This window comes from Cydia splendana, chromosome 8, assembly GCF_910591565.1.
Source record: "Cydia splendana chromosome 8, ilCydSple1.2, whole genome shotgun sequence".
In the NCBI taxonomy this organism is placed as follows: Eukaryota; Metazoa; Arthropoda; class Insecta; order Lepidoptera; family Tortricidae; genus Cydia; species Cydia splendana.
In genome coordinates, this window is record NC_085967.1 from 17,049,284 (window position 1) to 17,068,458 (window position 19,175).

The 19,175-nt window shown below is 37.0% G+C and overlaps 1 protein-coding gene across 5 annotated transcripts in view; it reads left to right on the forward strand.

Moving 5' to 3' along the window:
- Positions 1-1,103: 1,103 nt before the first annotated feature.
- The window catches only part of LOC134792929 (calcium-transporting ATPase sarcoplasmic/endoplasmic reticulum type), a 32,936-nt gene continuing 14,864 nt past the window's right edge, over positions 1,104-19,175 (forward strand). For 3 of the 5 annotated variants that reach the window (XM_063764394.1, XM_063764395.1, XM_063764391.1), the window contains exons 1-2: positions 1,104-1,267; positions 11,096-11,239. In XM_063764394.1, coding sequence (XP_063620464.1) covers positions 11,122-11,239 — 118 coding nt within the window. In that variant the 5' untranslated portion in view covers positions 1,104-1,267; positions 11,096-11,121. Of the gene's footprint in view, positions 1,268-9,913; positions 10,062-10,584; positions 10,717-11,095; positions 11,240-19,175 lie in introns of those variants that run through there. The other 2 variants (XM_063764392.1, XM_063764393.1) reach the window with 2 other exon arrangements.

Genomic DNA, 19,175 nt, shown 5'->3' on the forward strand with positions numbered 1-19,175 from the left:
CACGTCGTGGTAGAGTCAGTCCATGAAAAGGCTGCAGCGGAATTGATAGCCCTCGCAGTGCACATGTTATTTTAAACGTCAAACTTCTATGAAATAATGACGTATAAATGACACTTGCACTGCGTGGGGTATCAAATCCGCTGCAGACTATTGTTGGTCCGACTCTAGCGATTATACTAATCAAAGAGAATTTGACAATCCGCCTCTATACACTCTATTATATTTGTACTAATAAAAGGAAAACATTTTCGTTTCAATTAGGTACCGTAAAGGCTGGATTAAGATAAGTTGGAGTAGGAGACATGTCATAACATATCAAAACTGTTAGGTTTTTTATGATATAGGGAGGTAAACGAGCAGATGAATCGCCTGATGGTAAGCGATTACCGCCGCCCATGGACACCTCCAACACCAGAGGGGTTGTAAGTTTAAGAACAACTTCGATTTGAGTGCCCTACTAAATTGTATGACCAGCCAATAATTTGTATGGCATTTCAAACTGTTTTAAGAAGTCGGTTTTTTTCTATTAAAGATTATTTATAACCTTCGATGCCAAATAGTGAAATCTTATAAAAAAACTTTGAAATGTTTCAGTAAATAAAAGCATTACGTACCTACTAATATTATTACAGTACTGCCCTCTTAAGCTAAAAAGCCGTATTTGCATTCAGTTTTCATACAAATTGACTGCAAATACGGCTTTTTAGCTTAGGAGGGCAGAGTAGAGTCGATACCGATTGCCTGATTTCAATAACTACAGCTTCCCGTAAAACACTTTGCAGACGACTATATTTTTGGTAATTGACTATTATCTATTATTGTCAGCAATTGTCTTCAAGAACAGGGGCTTAATACTGGACAGTAAATGATGTGCATTTTACTTGTAATAATTTGTAAATTAAAGGTAACGTCAAGCGTTGTCAGAGAATTAGAAACTAGGTTTGCGGCTGCAAAGTTGTGTGTAGTTGCATTTTGAACTGTGCTCACTTGGGATAAAGTCGAAGGGTGAGTTTGTGCCGCGTGCGGGACGCATAGGGGAGTAGCCGGCGCGTCTGAGCTGGCAAGCGGCCCGCTGCCCACCACAAAGCTTATAAAAGAGGGCGACTCTCTGTTCCCGCGCCCGGCGCGCCGCACTCCTGACGCTATCCTCATGGGGCGCGCTAACCTTACACGATAGTACCTACATTAACAAAAAAAAGAAAGTATTCTTTCTGTATAATTGGATGTATGTACAAAACCAAGTAATTGGGACCAAGTGATAGTGAGGGTAAGTTGATTCAAATGTGACAGTGCTACCAACCGAGGACTGTGGATTGTGATTGTGTTCAGTGTTGCCAGCGTATTCGGACTCCTAGCTTACGGATAAAATGGATTGTTAGTGCCGGATGTGATTAGGTGCGGATAAAATGCAGAAACGTGTATTTTAGCGAGATTTCTTCTTCGGAAGTGAAAAAGTTACGGAAGTGATTTAGCCAGTGTTACCAGGAATTTAACTGTGCACTATTGTTTTGAACATAACCATGTGATCAAGTCAACCAATCGTGTGCGTAAAACTTTCTATGAGCATTCGACTCATTTCTTTCTTACTTTTGTACTCAAAAGAAAGGAACGAGTAAATGTTTTCAACTGTTGGGCTCCTGCCACCTTTGACTGGCCAGACTATTGTTACGTCATTTTACTCATATAAAGTCCCGACTACTGGTAATACTGGCTCATCAGAGTTTAAAAAGAATGCGATTATTGTTAATATCAAACAATTTTATATAAATCACCAAGAATTATATTGCCAATAGATCATAACAGTATGGCTATAATACTAGTATAACTAGTATTAACTCGTGGTGGTTTGGTGATTAACGATATTCGTTAACTCAAAACAAAAGACTTAGGTACAAAACTATCTTAGATATAATATTTTAAAACAAATATGTATCAATACAGTTTTACGGTGTTCTTTAATCATTAATGGCTATCTAATGTACCAATAAACTATCCAAATTAAATTGAGATCAAGCCAAAATAACCTTTGTATATAGGCTCTCGCTATGAAGTGACGCAATTTATGGTAAACATATTGAATATAGATCTTATATAAGTAAACAGTTGTTTGTTACAGAATGATTCTATAATAATTGTAATTGAATCAAATACAAAATTGTGCGGTGCTTTTGCATAAAACAATAAAACTGTAAAAATAAACTTTTATTATCAAATCGCGTAAGTTAATATGTATTATAATACTGATGTGTTGATTCCATACCGACTATCATATAAACAAAGCGCGTACTCTATTTGCACGTACAATAAACAAAAACCTTTGATGAGAACAGATATTTCTTCCACGATTCTAACTAGCCTGTTAGCAATAAAACAGGATAGAACATCTATAAAATTAATGTATTTTTGAGCTAGACTAACCTTTCTCGTGCGTTCCAAATCCCTTTTAGCCCATCCGACCTGCCAACGCAGATGGTCCGTTACGACACACTCAAGTACGATATTCTATTTCGATTATTACCTTCGGCCGTTTATTTGTAGATGACGAATCGCCTTACGAACACTGGCATTCGCCGGGGACTTGCGTATGCTCGTTACATTATCTCGGAATTTTAAAAGCTTGCTTTATATTTATGTACTCCGCACCTGCTAGGAAAACTCGCGCCGATCGCCGATCGTTGATTTACGAACTCGGTCCACGCTTTCCGTTGGTCCGCAATAACTACGTAACGTAACATATATACTTTATTCGATCCTCGCAACTAAGAAATCCGCCAAAGGAATTAGGAAGCACTTAGGTACAATGTAAGAATAGAGTATTTAAAAATGAAAAAAGAAATGTGGTATACGAAAACGACTAAAAACTCACATTTCGGTCAAGTCACTATGCCTAATTGCCTACCTATACCTACATATAAAATACTTAATATGTGACGTCCCACGGGTAAAGGTACCTTATGGCGGTTGGCGCTTACGCTATTATTAACACCGCTCCAATATTATTGCGGCGCCATGCGACGTAAGCGCCGGCCGCCATAAGGTACCTTTTTCCTTGGAACGTCACATATTAGGAAAAAAGCACTCTTTGTTTAATATCTTGAATGATTCCCATATTTAGATTTAATTTAGTCACGTTAAAAATGTATTTTAGCTTGAGTAACGCATTTAAGTTTTGGCGTTGTCTCACTATTAACAAAAGAAACGAAAAACTTTTACGGGTGCATGCAAACGTAAATTAAAATAGACAAGCTCGACAACGATTAAATTTGTCATAAACCGGGTAGTGATTTAAAGCATGCCCTAATAAAATCCTTTTATAACTATACCTACAATGAATCAAATTGAAAGTCGCAGGTACATAACCCTACGTGTAGGCACATAAACATGGGCAAGGATATAACAACACAAATGTGTTCATTGTAGTATTTAACGCGGCAGCGTCAACACGGAAATAAGTCGTCCAAGTCGAAATCAAACCGAAGCGATTAATGGGCGATAAACCAAAGTTACTGCCGCAAGTCTAGCGCGTGATTCAATCGCAGGAAATACGCTTTACCACATTATTCCCTCGTTAATTGCATGCTGAAACTAAAACTCTTCATTACGTTCATGGGTTCCACCCACTATCACAAATTGACGATTATTATAATTTTTTAATATGTTAATAATAATCAGTGCAATCAGTCAACGCAGGGCAGCTTGTGGCGAGCTGTTGGGGATTAGCGACCTCACGTACCCGAGTGCTCCTGGGGAGTTCTGTTACCCTTGAGGAGGGTGGGTGGGACAGGATTATCTGCCTCTGGCTTGCCTTAGCCGGCCGGCCAGAGTGGAGTCGTTAGAGCTATAAGCTCCAGGGGTGGAAGTGAAATATGCATAAGACGCGAGTTGGCACAGTGGCTGTTAACAGCCACTGGGTAGAAAGCGGCGCACACCTCTCGACACCCCTGAGCCGCTCACACCGGTGTTGCCCTTGAGCCATCCTAGATGTCGCTTTTTGTGGGGGCCCATCTTGTGAGGGCGAGTCACCGTCTGCCGGAAATAAAATTGCATACCGTTTTATTAGGCAGGCGTCCGGTTTTTTACCCCATAGCTCAGTACTTAGTCCATCGCTTTCACCCAATAACCTAGTTCATTTTAGATTCCATCAACTCTCAATAGCCCTTACACCCTGGCGGGTGCTGCCCCTGCGTGCGTCCCATGACACGGGTAAGGGCAGCATCCGCTCGGTGTACCCCTTACATTTCATTAAAGTGTCAAAAGGGCTCTACGTGTTGGCTTCGGCTCCGCGCACGCCTCCCAAAGGTCCGGAACACCATTGTTCCGTGATGGGAAAGACATATAAATAATGTATTAGGGTCATACACATTTTTTACCAAAGTCGTTCGCGTCTTTCCTGTAGACATCGCAAATTTAAGGGAACCTAAAGCTATTTTTTATTATTATTTATTTATTGGAAAACCAACAGCACATGAAACATATTAACAAAATATCTAATAAAAATCGGAGGCCAATCACGGATAGAAATTTCATAGAAGTTAACTTCACTACGTTAAATTTACAATTCTGCCCACTCTTACGCGGCACTTTTAAGGGGCCTACTGATTACCAGTCCGCCGGACGATATCCGCCTGTCAGTTGTTCGGAGCTGTCAAATTTTTGTTCTGACAGGCTGATATCGTAGGCGGCCTGTTAGTCAGTGGTCGGCTTTACAGGCGGGTTACATTTTTTCAATACTTGAGACTCAAATAAGAAAAACGGGATATCTATTATGTACCAGAGTCGTTAACTTTGATTGTATTGCCCACAGAAGTGACCTTTTTCTAAAATATGTTTGACCCATTATAGACCATTTGAGATTCTGCTTTTATTTTGACAACTTCTTCCTACTTTACGAGTAAATGTTTCTGTAAGAATCATCAGTCGTAACGTTTAACTTGTAAACAGGTGACCGAGATGATTGAGCTCTTTTGAGGTTTGTGGCTGAGTTTGTCTTGGTCATGCTGTCAATTAAATAAAGAAAGTCCTAACTCCTCACTACTTAGTCCATAAGAAAATGCATCTTATTTTATAAAGGCGCTCGTAAATTACCGTTATATCGTTGTGTATTGAAGCCAAGTTTCTGAACACGAAACACTATAAAATGTCGTCTCCGTAATACATTTTATTTCAGCCGCCGAAATAAACGTTGGTAGCATTGGCATTCAGCTGTTTTCCTGTAATTTTCTATTTCTACTCGGTGAATTTATTCAGTGTCATGAAGACAAGGCTGACAGTTTTTCAGTGGCCGCCCTGGCAGCTGGCTTGTAAATTTATTAAGGAGTGCTTTTACAAGAATTTGCTGAACCGTTTGAATTTTTGTCAATCGCGTTCGCGAAAAAATATACTGACTAAATTACACCTTATACACACACATGATAGGTATTTATTATTTATGTATAATATCTGGGAGACCGAGCTTTGCTCGGAAAACATATAAAAACTCAAAAATGCGCGTTTTCCCAGAGAAAACACCTAGCTAGATCGATTATGTGCCCCCGAAAACCCCCATGTAGCACATTTCATCTAAATCGTTAGAGCAGTTTCCGAGATCCCCGAAATATACCGGGTGTGGCCTGTAACATGAGCAAATAATTAAAACATAGATTGTACTCCTCAAACGGTGACACTTTTGTTCAACAACTTTAAAAAATTATGAAGTATTTTGACTCCCTATTTTTCATACAAAATAAATATTATCTTCAATGGACGCCATCGCCACGCCATATCATTGTGATTGCTGATTGACGTTGCTTGCCACGCCTTAACATAACAAAATTCGCAATACATTGCGTCTTAGAATAAACTTTAAAGTGTATTAAAAATCAAACCATAAGTTATTTTTTAAAGTTGCTGAACAAATGTTGGTTAGTATGAGGAGTACAGCCTACAGTTTAATTTTTTGCTCGTATTACAGGCCACACCCGGTATAAATAAATAAACAAGAATTGCTCGTTTAAAGGTATAAGTTACAAACGTAATTCTAAACAAACTAAAATAACAACGAATCGAAAGTGTGTGTCGAAAACCTGTGAAGTAATTTTTTAAACATCTCGTTTTAATATTTACTGACAGAAACTAAAATATAAACAATAAATATCTACAATAATTGAAAATTATATTAATTAATTACCTATAGGTAGGTACCTACCTATTCGTACGCTTATCATGACCCTCTAGGTTTTGTGTTTTAAAAGCCATTGCTCTTTTTGCTAGGACGCTTTACCTAGGCTGTTCCACGTTTCAGTTTCAGTTAGTAGCACACTGATGCTACTACATAGATACGATTGCACAGGTTTACAAACCTGAAACGTAAACATATCAATTGTTTACTAAAACAGCAATGGAAACGTGCCTTTACTACCGGGACGCCAGGATTATGCGATCGTACGCAAGCATAAAGCTCTATATCGACTAGGTATATCCCTTTTCTTTCATCGCGTTACGTCGACGGCACGTCAACGGATGCCTTCCTGGAGCTCGGAGACATGAGGAATCCGAAACGAGACGGCCTTGGCCGCTCCAAACTTAGCTGACCGTGACAGACGCATTCGGTGTCCTCGTGGTCTCCACGCACATAGATTCATTTCCATTATCTATTAACAACTATAAGTTTTTCGTCATAAAAGCTTGTAAATGTAATAATTGATTTCAATTAAATGTAATAATCGATTTTTTTTGGCGTTTATTTGTATGGGTACTTAATTTAATCCGGTACCTATTGGTTGCATACTGAGTTAAAGTAAAAACAAAAATACATATTTAAGCATAATACGGCGTCAACCATTAAACACAATGGAAAACAGAATTTAATCAATTCGTGGTTTTTGTCTTATATATAAATGGTTATTATATATTTCGATTTGAGTGATAAACATTACTTAAATTTGAGTAGTTACGGACAATTGATACTTTCCATTAATTTAATTGATTACATTATAGATACAGTACCGAACCGTAATGGAAACACTTTCGTGTTTTCGGTATTCATTTATACATCTGAGTAGGGTATGAATTAAAAGAAAATTGTTTTGTAAACAATGTTATTTCAACGATTTATCATGATAATAACAAAATGCCCACCTTTTGGTAGATATGGTTACTGAGTGGGACCCACGGAACACAATATAGACGGTGCAGGCCGGGGTTTAGGTAGACCGAAAAGGAGATGGCGGGACGACTTGGACGCATTCTACCCCGAATGGTGGGAAAATGCCGATGACAGGGTCGAGTAGAGAAAACGAGGGGAGGCCTTGGCCCAGCAGTGGGACACCAAAGTAGGCTAAAAAAAACAAATAAAATGCACGCGGTAACGAGGGTGAAAGAACGCGCATAATCGTAATTAAACTTTTTAAGTAAGTAGAAATATATCTAATACTTAGCTATCAATTAATTATCATACCTATATTAACGTAACCTAACACTAAGACATACATTTTATTCCAGTACGGTTACCATCAGTTTGTCACTGACATAAACGCCGTCGAGAACGTAATTTACTTTCTATACATCTCGCTCGCACTCGCATATTAGTGCAAACGGGATGTATAGAAAGTAAATTACGTTCTAGACGGCGTTTATGTCAGTGACAAACTGATGGTAACCGTACAGTTCACCTAACGAGTATATGTATTGGGCGTGTACGTGTATCAAACTGTTCTTGGCCCATAACCTGCTGAGTAATCGTTTACCTAAATTGATATTGATTTTTAGTTAATACGTAAGTCATCTATGACATGCTGCATTAATTTTCAATTACAATAGCCCATTGTTAAAAAAAATGTTTTCCAGTGTTGTATTTTAAGAGACCAAAGCACAACAAAGAAAGAGAAAACACAAAAAACTTCCAATTTCACACTAAAGAGGGTGCTTAGGTGAATATATTATATTAACAAGATACAGCCCATACTTGGTTGGTTTTTACTTTTTATGGATGTTTTTAGAAATAAGAAAATCTGCATTTACTTAAAGATTTTACAGAATCCCTCATACTAGTCATACTCTGGTGGTCATTAACGTCATTGTCGATAAAAATGCAAATATCATACGTTTCATCATATGTTAGGTACTTTCTATGCCGCAAATTTTATGCTTCAACCTATGTTTTTCTATGCACTTGAAACATTACCTAATTTGGATAATATTAAGCCTAATTAGGTATTAAATGAACGGATAATAAAAAGACTGTACCTTACTAAAAAAGTTGTCGAAAGTTTTAACTTTTTGGTACCTGTTTCGGCGCGGCTGAAAGGTTCGGCAGTTTCCTGACCGAAACCGAACCTTCGGTCGAAACGCGATTTATATGCAGAAACCGAAACTTCGATCGCACACAAATTTTTAGTACCTACCTCTATACAGGTAGATACTAAAAAATTGTGTTAATTAATTATCTACAGTTGTATAATACGAATGAACAATACCTCGTAATTATATGTGCCCTCAAATACCACGTATACTTTGACAGCTGTACATCTTCGTAGATATCGCCTGAAAAATATTTCGAGTCATACATCAATGTCGTCTGACCGTTTGTCTCTGCCAAGCAGTGCCAACTGTAAACATCCAATGCCGAACCGTCTGTTGCGGCCCAATTGCAACAAGTATAACCTAATTATAGTAATTAAGTATGTTTTATAACTCATATCAAGGCAATTCTTATTCGTGCGAGGGCCTCAAAGGCATGCGAGGCAAACAAACTTTGCTATCGTGTGGAACACAATTTATTTTATCTAAACCGTGAGGAAAATACTCCTTATGAGATTTTATCCAAATCATTTCGCTTGAAAATCCATTCCACCAGCTCACGTGATGTAGCAACTCAAAAATTGCATTAGTATACTTAAGAGTGTACTGTTGTGTATAAACTACTACATTGAACAATGGTTTGTGACTTCTAAGAGAGCCTTTATGAGCAGGTGCGGTAAAATTTTAATTTGTTTTACAAGGGAGCAAAAATGTTGTTTAACTCCTCGTGCTAATATTTATACCACGAGCAGCGTGGCTCACTCCGCGATTTCGTCGCTTTGCTACAGGTAGCTAAAAGTACATCCGTTCCACACCAATTTTTGGGGAATGCCATAAGCCGCGCGTGGCGCTGTCGCCACCTAGCGGCCATATCTGTGCTGATCGTAACAGACGCGTTTTGTTAGAGAGTGAGTCTTCTGTACCTAATACTATTATTTATTCTGTGCCCCGAGCAATAAAGATAACAACAGAAGCGAGAGGTTCGAAAACTGGAATCTTGACCCTTGCGAGGGTTTCTTTCAAGGCACTAGGGTAAATAAACTTTGCTACCGAGTGAAACAGAACATTTTTTACCATGTTACCAACTCGAGGAAAATGTGAACGTAAAAAATTACAAATCGAATTCAAATGAATGCTATTAAACATTTATAATTCAAAATCATCACTTAAAAGTTATATATTTTAATAATTTTTTGCCACTCTTGTGGATAAAATGCAACTTTCTCATCCATCACTTTATGAAGAATAAAGGGAGGCTAATAGTCTGTGTGGTGAAACTTAAATTATTTCACTTAGCCTAAGGATGCGTAATATCAATATCATCGTCATCTGCCTTAAGCAAGATTTGAAGCTATTAAACGTAAACATGTTCTCCACAAGAGAATTTTAATTAATGTCAACTATAAAGCTACTTTATCGCTTGGAGAATAGTGGTGTAAACTGAAAAGCTTTATAATAGTCGTAAAGACAAACCGCATATTGGTAAAGCAAGGACCGGGGAGCTCGACCCGGGTAGCGCCCGCTATAAAAAGATCATCACAGGACAGCACGGTCGCGACGCCGCGCGAGCGCGACAAGCAACCCTGGAAAGCGAGTCGACTCTGCCATCGAGTACTGTTGCCAAAATAATTAAAGAAATCTCCGACATGTCCCTCCGCCGCGCCCGCGCCGCGCTAAAATCGTCGCTCCCGCCCGGGAGTCACTACTCGGGGCGCGGCGGGAAAACACCTCCCGCGCCACTCTTATTTCTTCTTTCCTTCCCGACGCTGTCGAAAAATATATCAGTAAGTCGAAAATAACAACTCTTACAACGCATTCCTGTGAATAAAATAATCAAAAAGTGTCAATTGAGTGTTTTCTAAGTAAATAACACAGTTTGTGAATTTATTACCAGTGATAAGTGTGTTACATAACGCAAAGAAATTATGTTCACGTTTCTGCATTTTAAAAATACCGCATTTTGTAGGCGCCTATTGAACGAAAATAGCCTTCCGTCACGTGGTACAGAACTGGCCTATAACATCGCTCCACATTTATCCGTAGCTCTAAATCGTTCCGCTTATAATAAAACTTTGTTATGTTTATAAAATGAATTATTTTAGTATTAAAAATATTTTCGTACTCATTTCAGGTTTTGCTTATGTCATAAAAAGCTGTAGTAAATAAAAGGGTTTTAATTTGGTTTATTAGTTCATGACATAAGTGATAGGTGGCGCTACACCTTCTCACTTTTACAACGTCACGTTAGACGTCAGTTTAAGAAAAAATGACGGCTACATTGGATACGTGTTCTAGTAGTTTATGATATTTACGAGAAAAGTATTAGTTTAGTACAAAATACAATAGATTCTACTTAATAAAACTATAGTCCAGCGTTGTCCTGTTTTAAGTGTAACATTGTTAATGACAGTCATTTCTCATGAATAAGAAAAGTTCTTGGTGAGTGGAACAAGACAGTAAAACGGTGCATGCGATGCAGGAAATTGCTACTTACAATTTCGGTTTCTTGCCCTATTTACCCATGGTATTCACGGCTATCGTGTGAATAATAATTATGTTAAAAATGCCAAGTGATGACAACGTCTTATGAATTTATTGTGTCGCATTTATTTAACTTACCCTTGACTTGCATATTCAATTTTTTTCACAGTAAATAATGTACAAAAACATGAAAGATAGAGCTATTACGTTGAATATTCTGCGGTAAAGCATCAGTAAAATTTAAATGGAAATCCCATGTTAAAATAACATAACCTCACTAGTGTTGCAGTGATGATGATGACTGGTCAATTCTAACCTTAATTATTTATCTTTACAGAACTGACGGCAACATAGACTTTCACCATGGAGGACGCTCATTCGAAATCCGTGGAAGAAGTCTTATCATATTTTGGAACAGACCAAGATAAAGGCCTTACCCCAGATCAAATCAAAAGGAACCAAGAGAAATATGGCCCAAATGGTAAGTGATGCCTACCTTGTTTTTGTTTAGGTCATGCTGTTCTAGACCAACCAGTCAGAGTTAGGATGTTGATCATTCATGACAACAATAATATCTTATCATGTGGATCTATATTACAACTATCTATTAAGGGTGGTATTACACCTGTCCAATGTGTATTTTGTCTCACATTTTGCTGCTGCTGATGAGAGAGTGAGATGCAATGCACATCGGAACAATATTCTGGACTGACGGAATACCACTATAAAAGACAGAAATCGCAACACATCTTTTAATAGACATATGAACAAATCATTGTCACTTGTATCTCATAAATTCTAATACCAAAGCGTTATAACGAAATACAATTCAGTTGTCATTGTCAGGTTGTTGATAGACAATATTAATTGACATTATTGACTTAACATTGAACTAAGAGGCAATAAATATAAACATTTTATTAGATACCTAATACAATACCTACCTATAAAATGTGTCATTATAATATTACAATATAATTCATTATGACAATTACCTAAAACTTATAACTCACAAATATGGTATAATAGTTCATAGATGCAATATTTATTATATTTTTGGGCTACGTTAGGAAAAACAAAACAAAAGTAATAAACCTAATGCTATTACTGTGTATGGGCGTTTTCACTTAACTGTGTACCATTAATGGCCGGTTAGCAATCGTCATAAAACTGACGGTCAATGTCAAATCCCATACATTTTTCAGAAATGGGACGGTTAGACGTTACTGAAACACAACTTAAGTTGTGCTTTAAAGTACAAGTTAAAATGAAAATGCCTATATTACTACTAACTGCGGTTACCATCCAAATTTATTTACATTATATCCTTCAATTAATAATTTTAACTAAACAGAAAAGTGACAAGTCCAAAACACACATTATCTATAGTCTGTATCTTTAGGTATTTAAATAAAAGTAAACAAAATCTACCCTCAAATGGCTCCTTAAGCCTGTTTTGAGGGTAGATGAAAACATTACATGATTAAATAATGTAGGTTAAAGTCAGGTTGTTCAGTGACAGATCCTCGTTTTGTATTTGGTTGGTTAACCAATAAATGTTATAACTACCCGAAAATTTTGAAATTATTTGTTTACGTTTATTTATTTTTTTGAATTCTTAATTTTTATAGAGGCTTTCGTACACTCGTGGTGACGATGCCAGCCTCATAGGAGAGTTCACGTGTGTAACTAACTTTCAGACCTTAGTGCGCGATATTTTTTATAATATGTAAACATTTTCTCAGCCCCTTCTGATAGTACGTTTATTTAAATACCTAAAGATACTGAGTATAAAAAGAGTCAGAAAATTATCCTGAAGCACATGCAGCTCAATCATTTGCAGAAAATATGTGTCCATTTGGCATCATACTACTGTATCCATCAATCAGTCAGGGTTACTTGACTCCCTGCCAACTACTAACCTGGATGTGAATCAACCACCGTTGACAACCATTTTAAAAATAAATATCATTCTACGGATGACCTTGGACGCTACAAAATTACTTTAAGTAATTAAACCACACCTGTAATTGTCTTTATTGACACCATTGCAATCAATAATTTAATGTCTGTACTCTCTATTAGTACTGATGTAATAGATAACAGATCAATGTTATTGATAGCTTTAAAATATCAAAAAGATATACATTCTGTTGCACATATAGGCATTGGTTCACATGTTATAGCGAAATTAGCAGGTAGAAATACCCTTCTACTGTCATTTGTTTGGATTTCTCCTAAAATGGAGTCTAAGACAATAATTTAATAAATATGCACGCTTTGCAGTGGATTCCATTCATTCATAGATAGTATATTATTTGTGACCTGTACTGAAAAACGAAGGATTATTAAATTTATTATTAATTCCTTATTTTGAATTCTGGTTGAAGAGATCAAATTCATAACCAGTTATTACAATTAGAATAAGCCTCCTAATAGTTTCTGAAAAAACATGGAGTAGTTTTTCCAAAAGTATTTTATTTTATAACATAATTATGACTATTTATTTCTAACAATTTAGGTAACTATGTATTTTATATTAGTATTGAAGATTAATGTTAAGCAATTAGCTTAAATGTTTGATTTTAAAAGAACCCATAACATTAATTGACAGTTTTTCAGTGCTTTCAGTTTCCGTCTAATATTAAGAACCCTGATCATTTATTTTAATGGCAGTTTATTTCTTTCTATTTATATTATATTACCTGCATTAGCTATGAATCGTTTGTCTGTATCTGTCATTTTGACTTATGTATTTGTAAGAAAGGTATAAAACATAATTTAACTAAATTAGGCCAGTAAAATTTAATGAATAAGGGGGTTAAACTTTATTTAAATCACACGGTCATTCTACCGGTCTACCCTTCTCGAAGTGAAAATACGCAACTTAAATTGAGTCGTCTTTTGTCTTCTTAACCTAGTAACCGGCTTACACGATTTACTATACACACAAAGTGATACTTACTGAACCAAATACATTCTTGATTTCCTTGATAGAGATGTACCGTTGAAACCAGCCAATCCAGCCATAAAACAGCTAGAACTAGTGTTGGTAAAGACTCGAGTCCTTTGAGTCCTCTGCTTTTAAGACTCATATACCTAATTAAGTAGGAACATGAATTATTTTCAACTTGTTAGAGACTCGAGTGTTTCGTAGAGACTTGAGTCCTTTTCAGAGAATTCAAAATGCATTGTCTTTATGTAAAATTCATGGGATAGGCCAGTGGTGGGCAAAGTACGGCCCGCGAATGGATTTTATCCGGCCCGCCGCCGGTCGTATGAAATAATTAGAATATGGGCTATATGGCGACGATCCAAACTGGAAGCAAGCTCGTGCGTGTGGAGTCCTTACGAGACAACCTACATGCTAATGCTGGAGAAGGTTCAGAAACGTTTTCTGCGTACTCTCTTCAGGAAACTGTACGGGTACTATCCTTTTATGTATCCGACAGCCTACCTGCAGGGCACGCTAGGATACAACGCACTAGTGACGCGCAGACTGTTCGACCAGCTGATAACCGTGCTTCGTATCCTGCGTGGTTGCCTGGACTGCCCCGAGTTAGTTGGCGAGGCGTGTCGACTATTTGTCCCGGACGAGCGTACCCGGTTTCGTGCTGACCGGCTGCGTCTCTTCGCGGTCCCGCCTGCCCGCACGGTCTCGCGGCGCAACTCGCCCGTTTGCCGAGCGCTGAACACGCTCAATAAGCTCGGTGCTGTGCAACACTCCTGCGATTTGTTTGCGGACGGCTGGACGGTTATTGAGAAAGATTGTTTGAAAATATGCGAGTTACTAACCAAATGATTTAAATGTTTAAATTCGATCTATTGTATGACATGATCTGTATGTAATCGTTTTGTTTTATTTTTTTATTATTAGTATTATTTATAATTGAACTTAGGTATAAGAAATGTAATGACTTAGGCTAGTCCTGTAAAATTGCATTTTGCGTTAATAAATTGAAATTGAAATGGCATTGGCCCACGATTATCACAATTCAAAATAAATTTTGGCTACAATTTTGGCCCTCCACTTTAAATTTCCTAAACTTTCTGGCCCCCCATGAAGAAAGTTTGCCCACCACTGGGTTAGGCACATCATACAATAACGATTATTATCTTTACTGCTACTATAGTTAGTTTTTTTTAGCATTAGAAATAAGGTAAACAATCTTGACGTGTCTTTTAATTGAAAAACACATTTTAAAAATAAGTTACGGCAAATATGTAACAATTATCAATCTAATACAATCATTTATATTCTTCTGCTTTCATAAGTAATAGTTATTGATTTTAAAAAGCGTTTTTCAATAAGACATGTCAAGATCGCTTACATTCTTGCAAGTTCTTTCTAATGCTAAAAAACGAACTATATTAGTATTTGGATAAAACCTACAAAAATGTTGACACAGTCTTTATTAGGGGGCTCGAATCCTTTTGAGTTGTGCTTAAAACGACTCAATAAAGGACTCGGCTCGAACCTAAAAAACACTCGGAAGATAGCGCTCTCGTAAAACGAGTAAGTTCCTTCAAATTTTGACTCAGAAGATTCGAGTTTCTACCAACATTACATAAAAGAGCTAGAACTAGATTATTAATCACATTGATTGGTGTAATAAAACAATTAGATTCATTATCCGATCACGTCTAAGCGTTTTTGCTAGTGGAACCTTGTGTAGGTCATAGGCGTGTTCATGGACTGAAGAAGTCCATTGTCTCTGCCTCGGTATGCTAATTGTTACGACGTACTCCTCCCAAATTATGGACAACTTTAAATTATAACTTTATGTATACCTATTTATCTTTGTATTTAATAGGAAATATTAACAAACACTCTGTGTCTGAAGCCCTAGACTTTCTAAGGTATAATAAAATCAGAATTAAAATTTCTGTATTTGTGAAAACATAGATACAGGTGTTAAATTATTTACTGGGGAAAGAAAAGTGGTCTCTCTATGTTTTACCCTCAAGTGTAGGCATAGGTACAAATTTTTGAGTGCATGCAAGCATACAGCTAACTAAAGAACTATTATTAAGTAGGCATACCTAATATTTATAGTAATTTAACCATAAATACATAATAGTCAGTACATATACAGTTCATAACAAGTATTGTTATCAGACTTCCCTGTTTTGTTTCTCAAGTAAATTTAGGAATGCAAGTATTCATATTTCTCGCGAGTCTTTATTCCACCTGTTGAGTCACGATCACGATCCAGTTTATACTAATACGAAGGTAAACTTAGTGCATACAATATTCATATTTACGCCTCGCTAAGCATATCGACATCAACTTCATTCAATTTTGTATCCTTTTGTAATAAAATAGGTACAGTCAGCAATACTATTCGCTTAGCACCTTTGCATACAAACTTCTATGCAGGAGGGGTACCTTTTCTCTGCAGCTGATTGTCCAAACAAAATAAACTTGCGAATTTAGTTAGAGGATTGACTAACAAACTGATGCAATCGGTTATCACACCGATGCCGCCGAGCCGATGTGTGAGCGGGACATCGCTATATTCGTACATAGCACTATTTCGCTTATACACCGGAGCGGTGTGCGGATCCACATCCCAATGTGTAGACCGCCTTAAACTGACCTATCGCCCGCTACACACGTGTTGATCTCACAAACCATACCGCTAATTGCGGCACCGAAAATATTTGCATAGAAACTGGCGTCTTGTCCTGTGTCCTGACCTATGTTTGTGGCTCGCTTGCCTAAGTTTGCATTACATTGCTTGCCTTGTTCTAAGTAATGTAACTTTGGTCTCTGTTTACGCGTAGTTGCTAACTTTACACTTATACTGGTTCGTCCGAGATACGGATGATGTGTTTGAGCGTGGTATGCTATGGGTGTATCGTTTTGCATAAGTCAGAGCAAACATATATCTTTTTGTAAAACTATAAATGAATGGCTATTATTTATGACGCGCAGTTTCACCCGCTTCTCTTGCTGCCTATAATAAAGGTGGGTTAGTGACGAATACTAACATACAAAGAAGCATAAACGCGACCGTGCCTATAGGTAGTGACTGCTCCTTATCATTCACTCTGGTTAATACACTTGTAACCTCCGTGTACACTTGTACAGTAAGAGCCCCAACTTAAGTACCCACGTCGCCATACTAGCTATATAGAAAAGTGGATATTTATGTTAAAGCACTTACTGTAGATAATTACCCCGTTACTGCCCGATGGCGTACTTAATAGCTAATCGATAATATTTTTATCAAGGCTGATGTGATAGACTCGAAGCTTTGAAGCAATAGAGATGCAGGCTTATTTATAAATAGGCTGCATGAGCAAAGTCGCCAGTGCGTGCACGGGCACCGAGCCACGAAGCGCCCTCGGGCGTAACCCTCCCTAGGGGCTAACCTATTAATAAAGAGGGGCAGTTATTGACACATATTGCGCTTATAAAGCATACTGATTTTTTAACTTCACTAACTAGTAAAAATAAATAGCTATTGTATAATATTCATGGTTTATAATAAATATATATTGCGACCTACGGCACTTCTGCTACTAAAACGAATTTTACGTCAAGCAAGGCAAGGGCCGGGGATTAGGCAGGTATAATCCGACAAAAACATACACACAATCGAAAAATATGAAACTTTTTTATAGACAAGTAAAAATTCTAAAGATTGAAGACACAATTTTCGTTTATGCTTGTTACATAGGGCTTTCAGTTCCGAGCCCCCGAGCAACCCGAAACCTAACAAACGAACGTACAGGGAGCTGCAAAATTGCATGGACACGTTGTGAATGAATTCATTTATAAAGTAGCTATGTACTTTTGCGATTAGATGTACATGACGAGCAAATAGAGACCGTGATGTTAGTCAGTTCAGTTCAAGTATTTCTCAAATCATGTTTATTTACCCGCATCTGCCATCGTACAACCAAAGATTATTTTTCTTCTAACCATGCGGCATAAACTACACGTCAATCCGCCTGAGGTTCCGTCACAATACGGAAAATGTTGAACGAGAATAGATCTTAAAGGCGAATTTCATGCTGGCAAGCAGATTACGGTTGTGTAGGTGCAACCTGCTTTGGTCGAGTTTCATGTTATAAGTACCTAGGTACTTTGTTATTGAGTCAAATGAGCCGTGAACGAATCATTAAAACTGCAACATTTGCACCTATAAGTACTTACTTGTGATGTTCTCAGGCAAAAAGTATGAGAGTATGACATGATAATAAAGACGATTTCTTATTGCATCCTTTCTCTAGTCATTATACAGATTATACACTTCCAGTAACACTCTAATTTTCAACATAGATATAGAATATTTTCAATCAAATCTATCATAGAAATAACCTTTAAAATGATGTAAGTATAAAAACAAAAAAAAATGTGGTATATAAAGTAATTTTCTCAAAAATGGACGGCAAAGTCGACTTTGCCGTTTAAAAAATCGGTCGCGAAGCGCGTAGTTTATGGTCAGTCAAAAATTAAAAAGTTAAAAACATTGCAGTCTCGATTTTGGGACTGCAATGTTGCATACAAATTCCATTATTTGTCGAGTTCCAAACTTTTAAAAAAATTTTTTTTTTTTTTTTAATTCTTTATTTTTATAGAGGGTTTTTTTTAAAGTTGAAATGGCCATATCAAATGAAGGCACAGGCCCATTAAACAGCCAAACAGATGATTAGTACCGCGACTATTTAGCTGTCTCAAATAGATTGACGTATTTTCGGCAGAAAAATACACTTCTATTTTTTTATTAAAAAAATAAAAAGGCGGCAAAGCTAATTTTTTCAATTGTTTCTACTTTTTTCTGTGAAAATATATACGTAAGAACGTTGTTTTTGTAAAATATTCCTATTATATTTATATTTCTTGCACCATTTTTGAGAAAAGCACTATATATGACTCGGCTGGAAGGCTACTTGCTGGCTTCGGATTCAATTAAACGGACTCCCAAGGTCGTCCGTTTAAAACGAATCCTCAGCCTGCAAGTAGCTACTTCCGAGCCTCGACAATAATGTACTATTAATTGTATAAATACACCTACCAGTAGGTAATGCTACTATACTCTGTATCTTTAGGTATTTAAATAAATGTAAACAAACAATTTGTAAATTTTCGGGTTGTTATAAAATTTACTTATTAACCAACCAAATACAAAAACGCCTGGATCTGTCACTGAACGACACTGACTTTAACTTACTTTATTTGATCATGTAATGTTTTCATCTACCCTCAACTGGCTTAAGGAGCCATTTGAGGGTATATTTTGTTTACTTTTATTTAAATACCTAAAGATACAGACTATAGGTACTGTTCGCCATTCTAACGTACTTAATTCCGTATTCCGAATCTTTTTATTATGTTTGCAAGCAAAGTTTACAGGGTTAAAAACTGAAGCTTTGTTGCAGGCTTTTAATATTATACCAAAGTATAG